The sequence below is a fragment of the Carlito syrichta genome, unplaced genomic scaffold (assembly GCF_000164805.1).
Source record: "Carlito syrichta isolate Samal-C Ts95f unplaced genomic scaffold, Tarsius_syrichta-2.0.1 Scaffold55413, whole genome shotgun sequence".
Lineage (NCBI taxonomy): Eukaryota > Metazoa > Chordata > Mammalia > Primates > Tarsiidae > Carlito > Carlito syrichta.
In genome coordinates this window covers 9,629-19,347 of record NW_006999509.1, presented here as the reverse complement: position 1 = coordinate 19,347, position 9,719 = coordinate 9,629, and the positions used below count along the sequence as shown (strand labels likewise).

The 9,719-nt window shown below is 44.4% G+C and overlaps 1 protein-coding gene across 8 annotated transcripts in view; it reads left to right on the top strand.

Moving 5' to 3' along the window:
* The window catches only part of MARK3 (microtubule affinity regulating kinase 3), a 96,011-nt gene extending 86,731 nt beyond the window's left edge, over positions 1 to 9,280 (top strand). For 2 of the 8 annotated variants that reach the window (XM_008049587.1, XM_008049572.1), the window contains exons 16-18: positions 3,925 to 3,951; positions 5,305 to 5,349; positions 8,325 to 9,280. In XM_008049587.1, coding sequence (XP_008047778.1) covers positions 3,925 to 3,951; positions 5,305 to 5,349; positions 8,325 to 8,670 — 418 coding nt within the window. In that variant the 3' untranslated portion in view covers positions 8,671 to 9,280. The remainder of the gene's footprint in view (positions 1 to 3,924; positions 3,952 to 5,304; positions 5,350 to 8,324) is intronic. The other 6 variants (XM_008049580.1, XM_021708017.1, XM_008049624.1 and 3 more) reach the window with 4 other exon arrangements.
* Positions 9,281 to 9,719: the final 439 nt, after the last annotated feature.

Genomic DNA, 9,719 nt, shown 5'->3' with positions numbered 1-9,719 from the left:
ACATAGGTTTACTGCTAATTCCCACATCCTTGCACATTGTAGCTAATTGTTTTAATATATCAAGGGGAAGTGTTTTTTCAAGCCTAAGCACGCATTCCTTTAAGGCCAAAAGGAGTCCTTCAATAGGATCCATGGGTCTCTGCCTCCAGCATGGCCACTTCCCACTGGGGCTCTGCTCCCAGTCAGCGTTTTTCCCATTTTCAGGTAACCTCCATTTTGCATCTTTAGGGGTTGCAGCTTCTGGCACCTCATCTCTATAATAAATAAAAAAATTAACTGGGCGTAGTGATGCATACCTATAGCTCCAGCTACTTGGAAGGCTGAGGCAGAGGGAATACCTGGGCCCAATAGGTTGAGGCTGTAGTGGCCTTGAGTGTGCCACTACATTACAGCCTAGGCAACAGTGAGTCTCTGACTGAAAAAAAAAAAGAAATAAAATCAGAAAATGAAAATATATTTTAAAGTTCTTTTAATTAATTTTCAACTAAAATAATCTTTTGAATATCACCAACTTTATGCAGTGTATTTTCACCTGCATAATCTTCCTCAGAGTTCTTGAGTCAGAGTCTCACTGGGTTACCCAGGCTGGAGTACAGTGACACAATTGTTGTTTGCTGGAGCCTCAGCTTCCTGGGCTGAGTAGCTGGGACTACAGGTGGTTGCCACTACACCTGGCTAATTTTTGTATTTTTTGTAGAGACAAAATCTCATGTTTTCCAGACCTGTCTCAAATTCTTGGGCTCAAGTGATCCTCCTACCTCAACCTCCATAAGTACTGGGTTTATAGGTCTGTACCTGGCCTTAGACACTTTTTTAGTGGTCAGTTAATATCTGAAGCAATGTCAAAGTTATCCCAAATAAGAAAAAGTCCAAGGAGTTCATTAATTCAGTTATTCAATAAATATGACTGCCTGCTGTGTTCAGTTACAGAATGGGGACTTTACACATAGAAGTTAACAAGTCCAGCCTCTACTTTCCCAGGGAAGTTGATGGCATAATCATAAAAACCTGATCCATAGTTTGAAACATCTTTTGTCAGACTCTGTTCAGCACAACCTACGCATCTTCCTAATTTTTACAATGATAAGAGTCACCCCCTTTTTATTTTTATTTTTTATTTTTTTATTTTTTGAGTTGGAGTCTCACTCTGTCGCCCAAACTGGAGTGCAGTGGCTGCTCCCGGCTACTGCAGCCTCAACCTGCTGGGCTCCGGCGATCCTTCTGCCTCAGCCTTCCGAGTAGCTGGAATTACAGGCGTGTGCTACCACGCCTGGCTGATTTTTTGATTTATTGTAGAGATGAGGTCTCGCTGCCCAGGCGGGTCTCGAACCCGCGGGCTCGGGCAGTCCCCTCACCTCACCCTCCCAAAGGCACGGGGTTACAGGCTGAGCCACAAGCCCGGCTCACCCCCTTTTAAAATAGCATTCCTCCAGTTTGTTACAGTAAAATAAAATCCATACTACTGTCACCTTTTATTCAACTTGAGATCTGAATGCTCAAGTCTACTTTAGTTTAAACTGCAATAACCTACTTTTTTTTTTAAAAAAAGCTATTTTTATTGGCTGGGCATGGTGGCTCACTCCTGTAATCCCAGCACTTTGGGAGGCCAAGGTGAGAGGATTACCTGAGCCCAGGAATTTGAGACCAACTTGGGCAACATGGCCAGATCTTGTCTTTCCAATGAAATTTAAAAAATTAACTGGCCATGGTGGCTTTCACCTGAAATTCCAGCTACTTAGTAGAGTGAGGTGGGACTGGGCTCAGTGGCTCAGCCTGTAATCCCAGCACTTTGGGAGGTCGAGATGAGTGGATTGCCTGAACCCGCTGGCGAAAATGGCCCGGGCAGCTTGGGGAGACCTCATCTCTAAATAAAAAATTAGCCAGGCATGGTAGCACACGCCTGTAGTTCCGGTTACTTGAGAGGCTGAGTGGAAGGATTGCTGGAGCCTGGCAGGTCCATGCTGCTGTGAGCGTGCCAGTGCATTCCAGCCTGGGTGATGGAGTGAGACTCCAACTGAAAAAAAAAAAAAAGAAGACTGAGACAGAAGAATTAGCAGTAGGTCTGATTATGCCACTGCATTCCAGCCTGGGTAACATAGTGAGACTCTGTCTCAAAAATAAAATTCTGGGGCAACCCTTTCATGTCCCTTCCCACTGTGGGAACTTTTTGTCCTCTCAGTAAATTCTGCTTTCTACAAAACAAACAAACTCTGAAAAGTCTACTTAAGTTTAAACTCCAATCACCTATTTTTAAAAAGTTATTTATAATCAGTCTGGGCAGGGTGACACTTGCTTGTAATCTTAGCACTTTGGAAGGTCAGGGTGGGAGAATTGCTCAAATCTGAGACCAGCCTGGGCAACATAACAATACTTTGTCCCAACTTCTTGGGAGGCTAGGGCAGAAGCATCATTTAAGCCCAGGAGGACAAGACTGCAGTGAGTTGTGATCACACAACTGCACTCCAGGCTGGGCAACAGGTTGAGACTCAGACTCCAAAAACAAAACAAATAAAAAGTTATTTGTATCACACCATAACAATCATTATGTTAATATTAAGTCTTCTTCCTGAAAGAAGTATTGATCTTCTTAATAGTTAAATATTCTTTTTTTTTTTTTGAGTTGGAGTCTCACTCTGTCGCCCAGACTGGAGTGCAGTGGCCGCTCCCGGCCACCGCAGCCTCAACCTGCTGGGCTCCGGCGATCCTTCCGCCTCAGCCTTCCAAGTAGCCGGAATTACAGGCATGCGCTACCACACCCGGCTGATTTTTTGATTGATTGTAGAGATGAGGTCTCGCTGCCCAGGCGGGTCTTGAACCCGCGGGCTCAGGCAATCCACTCGCCTCAGCCTCCCAAAAGCGCGGGATTACAGGCTGAGCCACCAAGCCCGGCTTAGTTAAATATTCTAACCCGGTGTGTTGCCTCAAGCCTGTAATCCCAACACTTTGGGAGGTGGAGGCGAGAGGAATACTTGAGCTCAGGGGTTCGAGACCAGCCTTAGCAACATGGTGAGACCGGGTCTTCACAATAAATAAAAAAATTAGCCGAGCATGGTGGTGTGCACCTGTGGTTCCAGTTACTTGGAAGGCTGATGCAGAAGGATTGCCTGAGCCCAGCAGGTCGAGGCTGCAGTGGCCATGAGTATGCCACTGCACTCCAACCTTGGTGACAGAGTGAGACTCCGACTCAAGAAAAAAAAGTTAAATATTCTATAATGAAAATGTTAGTATTTATGTATAAGATGGCAAGGTTTTTGTTCATAAGGTATTATGAAGAAAGTTGGGTAATGTTTCATTACTAGTATATGCAAATAACTCGTCATTTCTCTAACACAAGACAGTAAATTCTATCTCATGCCTGTAATCTCATTACTTTGGGAGACTGGGACAAGATGATTGCCTGAGCCCAGGGTTTCAAGACCAGCCTGGGCAACTTGGTGAGACCTCGTCTCTACAATAAATCAAAAAATTAGTTGGGCTTGGTGGCATGCGCCTGTGGTTCCAGCTACTTGAAGGCTGAGCTAGAAGGATCAAGTGAGCCCAGATGGTCACTGCTGAGGTAGCCTTGATTGTGCCACTGCACAGCAGCCTGAGTGACAGAGTGAGACTCTGACTTAAAATAAGAAAAAATACAACAACGTATATCCATCTGAAGAACTTTAAATGTAATTACAGCCAATGTCAATATTTACTGCTAAACCTTTTCTTGTAAGTACAGAGTTTTTAATATTTCTAATTTAAGTGATCACCTACTCATTTACTTATCTGTAATAATTTTATTTTTTTCAACAAATGTCTCTATTTTATTGTTTCTTGACCAAAAGAGGACTCCTGTTTTTTTTCTTTTTCAGTCTGTAATTGATTAGGTTTTCTGTTTAATTTGTGCAAGTTCTCGTTAATTTTTTTTTTTTACTTAATTTCTTTTAGAAACATGTCATTCAGGTTTATCAAAAGGTAGGATTTATATATACACATTTGTTTTTCAATCCTCACCCTGAAATGGCTCCTGCAATTAACATCAGGTTTGGCTTTCTGGCCCTGTTTTTCCTTGAAAACTAAACTTTCTGCTGAGAACTAAATACTTGTTTCCTTGAAAGGAAACTGGAAAGAAATAGATGAACTCTGTGAGGCATTTTAAAGGGATTGTGGCACCCATGCAACAAAAGACCCTGCATGCTCTGTGCATTTCCTTCTTGGGTAGAATTATTTAGCATCCAAATAATTCTGTCTTCATACTAATAACACTTAGCATGCTCCTGTTTGAAGAATGAGATGCTCAGTAACATTAATGTACAACTAATGATTAGCCATAAGCATGTAAAAGGTAAGTGGTAATTGTGTTATTCATTTTTTCTTTGTTGTTTTTTAAATTTCACTGAGGATTGAATTAGCAAAAGGCTTTAAAATGACAGCTAAGACTCTGATGCTGGAAACAAGCATAAAATTCAGACCTGCAGCTTCATTTGGTTTGACTGTTTCAGAAATAAAATATAAGCAGCAGCATAGCAGAAATTTTAAAATATTTTTAGAGGGTTGAAGAGTAAATAGTGTTTTATCTAAAAGTTATTTTCCAGCAACCATTGAAGAAAGCATGTTTCATTGTTCTTAAGGAACTACAGGAAATGGATTTGATTAATATTTTAAATGAAATTTTATTCATATAATATGTATTAATATTTTTATAATTAATTTCACAGTTAATATAATAGTATTTTTGATGACAGTCAAGAGACCAACAATGGTGCTGTCTTGGAATGCACGTGTGTGAGGCAGGAAGTCTGCCACTGACGGCCTTATTGTGCCTGGTGTCTCAACCACAGTGGTTTTTTCATGTTTATGAAACCAATGGGTCACTGCAAGGCTTTGTTGACATGAGCTCTTTATCAGAAACTGTGGGAAAAGTGCTTTCTTCCTGTTGGAAATTCCGTTCTGCGATTATTTTTTAATCTTCCCAGTTGTCTGGTTTTTCCTTGGACAGAAAATGTCATCATTGAATGTAGAATTCAACTGATAGGCTCATTTCCTTCTTGGTGGAAACTCAGTACACGGTGGGAGGCTGGGGAGCCTGCTGTGTGTGTGAAGCCTGTGAGTGCGGGTGCCGGTGGGCGTGCAGTCCGCCTGCCCTGGGCTGCACCAGGTGGAGATGCGTCGCGGCTGAGTCCAACTTGGAGGAGAGTTTTCATAAGCCAGTGGTGACCAAGATGCACTCTGACGTGCTCGTGTGTTGCTGTGTGGGGTTTGCGAACTGTGTGTAAGATTTCTTTTCTCTTTTCCACTTCTCTCTGCTTCTGCATTCTGTCCGCTGAGGCTTCCAACTGAATATGAGAGGAACGGGAGATATGAGGGCTCCAGGTGAGGGAAATGATTTTTACTTGAAATCCCTTCTGTGTGTTTGCCTCATTTCTGTGGCAGAGGTGATGTTATTTTCTGAATGCCCTGTATCATATTCCTGTTGTCAGTGTAGGAGGATTTAGTGAGGTCAGCCTGGCAGAGAGTAGTTGGGGTGTGGGGTGCATCAAGTACACTGCGAGTTTGCTGCTTGCTGCTGCTGCCGCTGCCTCCTGTAAGGCCCCAGGCAAGGAGGCTGCATCACACTGGGGTGGCCACCTGAGGGTGCCAGCGTGCCACCAGAGCTTCTTGATCCCAGCTTGGCATGGGCTCTGCGTTTGTTTGTGTATTAAATGCATGGCAGCGCCTTCAGCCTTCCTGCCGAGGCATTAGCCTGAATGGAGTCTTGAAGGCCTGGGATCAGTAGCTGTGCTCAGAGCAGTAAGCCCTCAGCATATCATGGACTTCTCACATGGTTCTACTCTCAAGAAATAGAAGCAAAATATGTAGTGAAATTATTATGTTTCAAACTAGATGTGTTTTCTAAGAATAATGATTATATAGACGAGTGCCCTGCTTTCCACATTTGTATAGCTATCTTCCATGGATGTGGGGCGGTAACCAGGCAGACTTAGGGCTCTGTGTATCCTTGGTCTATGTCCCTTCACTTGTTCTCTTTTATATACCAGCACCGTCAGGCTATTTCTTCTTCTTTTTTTTCTTTAAAAAGAAAATATGAGACAGTTCTTGCTGTGTTGCCCAGGCTGATGTCCAACACCTGGGCTCAAGTGATCCTCCTGCCTGGCCTCCCAAAGTGCTGGCATTACAGGTGTGAGGCACGGTGCCTGACCAGTCACCAGGCTAAGGTTGTTGTGAACCCATTTGTTCTCTGCTTGGTCTTTCTGAAGCATAGCTCTGATCATATGACTCTTCTGGGTGAAAAACTACAGTGGCCCCTACTGCTTCACCCGCCACATCCCTGCAAGGAGGCCCTCAGTGGGTAGTACAGATCAGGGAGCTGAGCAGCCCAGCTCTCCTGCCCCATTCAGGCAGAGTGTTAGGGTGAGCTCCAGACAGCATTCACACCCTAGGCCGGCCGGCCCCAACTGGAGCAACTCTAGCTGGTGTAGCATGTTTCCCCACCCATTGAAAGGACCGCCCTCCTAGTAGCCGAGAAGGCTGGTCCTGGCTACGGCCGGTGTTCAGTAAATGCCAGTAGCTGTTGTGGGGGTTTAAAACACTGTGTCTTCAGTTCTAGTCAGTTTGTACACTTTAGTGTGTCCCTATGTGCATTCTATACTTGCCTTACCTCCTTAGCCTTGACTATGATTCCATCTGCTCAAACAAAAGATCCATTCCGCATTTTCGTTGTATTTTTATGAAATCCCATGGGCTCCTCTCAGATGCACCCCCAGTCCCCCTGCCCTCCCCTCCCCCCCAATCCTAGCGATTTACTCCTGGTCCCACCCTGCCTGTCACGCATTTTTCCCACTGGGTGTGCTCTTCTCTTTCCTGTGACCCTCTGGTGGCCTGCCACACCTTTCCTGTGCTACCTCTCTTTCCTTACCTTAGTTTTTCTGGCTCCAAATTAGTTTGAGAACTGTTGCTCATTTTTGCAACCTATTTGGTCTCTGATACAGCATTTTATTGAAAGAAAACTTTGAATCAATTTTGGTGGATATGAACCAAATTGAATATCCTACTAGCAGTTTGGTGTCATGTCATGGAGAGCTAAGATGAATTTTCTGTAGGGTGGAGTATACTAAACATATGAATACTGATTGTTTTTATTGCCCAAAGTATGTTAGGTTCTCAGCAGTGTTCTTTTTTTTTCCCTTTGAATTGGGGTCTTACTGTGTCACTCAGACTGGAGCATAATGGCACAAACATGGCTCACTGCAGCCTTGACCTCTTGGGCTCAGGTGATCCTCCTGCCTCAGCCTCCTGAGTAGCTGGGACTACAGGTTTGGCCACCACACCCAGCTAATATTTTTATTTTATTTCTTGTAGTGATGAAGTCTCGCTCTATTGCCCAGGCTGGTCTCTAGCTCCTGGACTCAAGCGATTCTCCTACCTGGACCTCCCAAAGTCCTGGGATTACAGACATGAGCCACTGCACCCACCCAACTCAGTGTCTTAATTGAGGCCACTAGATACATGTGTGGGAATGTAAATAATGACTGTGGCAATGATTACTAAATGCCAAGGAACATCTTGTAATCTGTGGGGTTCCCAGTAGTCCCGGGCCTGGGCCTTACTCTTGCTTCCTTGTGGTCATCTGGGCCAAGACTCACACTCTCCGTCCACACGGTGTGCAGATGGGTGGCTTCAGTCCTCTGCAAGGAAATAAAGCTATGACATTTCATTTTTCCACCTATTTCAGTGGTAAGATTATAATCTAAGATTTTTGTTTTTTCTGTGTAATTGGAAGTTTACGTTAATGAAACAGAAGGAAAGCCAGTGAGGTGGTTAGAGGTGACTGAGAAGACGCCCCTCCAACCTGGCAGTGCTCAGCATTGGGAGCAGATGCAGGGAAAGCAATTGCAGACCATGGATTTTTAGTCCCAGGTTGTCCCGATACCAGTAAGAGCAGCCACATTAGAAAGAGCACAAAGCATAACAGGAGAGGGAGCAGGGCCAGAGCAAGCAGCAGGGGCCTGACTACTGCCTCCCTCCCTGAGCTGGGCCTGTGAGCCCCGAGCAGAGCAGCAGGGCTCTCTCTCGGCTTAGCCTGCTTTCCAGGAATTCTGCTTACCTTCTGGTTCAGGAAGTACAGGCGGCTGGTGTAGGTTTTTCATGTGTGGCTTATGATTTCTGCATAGTGAGAGAAGAAAATATTTGAAAGGAAGGACCTTAGCAAGGACCAGGTGAGTCTGCAGGAAAACGGGTAGGTCACTTGTTCCCTGTGTTGTACTGAACATGTGGATTATGAGCTAGCTAAAGTAGAAAAGGTTGATTTTCCTGTGTAATTAAAAATAAACCTGCCATGTACATTTCAGTCGCAATGTGTCTGCTGAGCAAAAGGATGACAGCAGAGAAGCCAAGCCTCGTTCGCTGCGCTTCACTTGGAGCATGAAGACCACTAGTTCCATGGACCCCGGCGACATGATGCGGGAAATCCGCAAAGTGCTGGACGCCAATAACTGCGACTATGAGCAGAGAGAGCGCTTTTTGCTCTTTTGTGTCCATGGTGACGGGCATGCTGAGAACCTGGTCCAGTGGGAGATGGAAGTCTGCAAGCTGCCAAGACTGTCTCTGAATGGGGTCCGGTTTAAGCGGATATCGGGAACATCAATAGCCTTCAAAAATATTGCTTCGAAAATTGCCAATGAGCTCAAGCTGTAACCCAGTAATTATGGTGTAAATTAAATAACAATTAAAGTGCTTTCCCAAACACTGATGGAAATGTATAGAATAATATTTAGGCAATAACGTCTGCATCTTCTAAATCATGATATTAAAGTCTGAGGACAAGAGTATGTCCGGGAGCGAAAGCTGGCCTTTTTTCTACAAATGCACTACATTAAAGATGTGCGACTTGTGCACCCTGTCCTGTTTGCATTGCCCTGAGAGTCAGCGTGTACCCATCTTCATGTGCCTCCCCCTGCTGGGTGGGTGTGAGAGTGGACGGTGTGTATGTGATGTAGTGTGTGCGGAAGCATCTCCCTACACTAGCACTAGCAGCCAGAGTTGTTACTAGGGCCTCTGTGGGAGATCATCTGGTGCTAAATATAACAATTGCCAAGGAGGAAAATACTGAATTACTGCTAAGACTTAACCTTAAGACTAGTTGATAATTAATACAGGTTTACAGCTCATGCCTGTGGTTTTGTGTTTGTTGTTTCGTGTTTTTTTTTAGTGCAAAAGGTTTAAATTTATAGTTGTGAACATTGCCTGTGTGTGTTTTTTAAGTAGATTCACAAGATAATTAAAAATTCACTTTTTCTCAGTAAAATCTCGCATTGTCTCCTAATGCTGTATTTAACCCCAGATTAAGGCAGTTACTGAAAGGATGTGTGTTTACCTCCATCCGCAAGTTGAACAAAAATGGAGGAATGCATATGAAAGCTTGGGGCCGCTTGGTCCTTAGCATGATCCAAACATTTTCTGATTACTAGCCTGTTTTCTCCCCCAGAGGCAAGAAAGGGAGAAGACAGCCCTCCTGGTGACCTGAGAAGGAAAGGAATCGGGGGCATCTGCAGCTTAACCCCCAGGAGCCGTGGTGCACCCCTGTGGAGAAACGCCGGGTCCTGACAGTTCTGGGTTGGTTCTCTATGAAGTATGTACATTTCTTCATTCCTTTCCTGCGATTCAGTACATGAATCATACCTGCAGCTTTCTCCTAACATGTATGAGGTTATGTAGAGGGTTTATAAACTCTTCACTCAGATGAT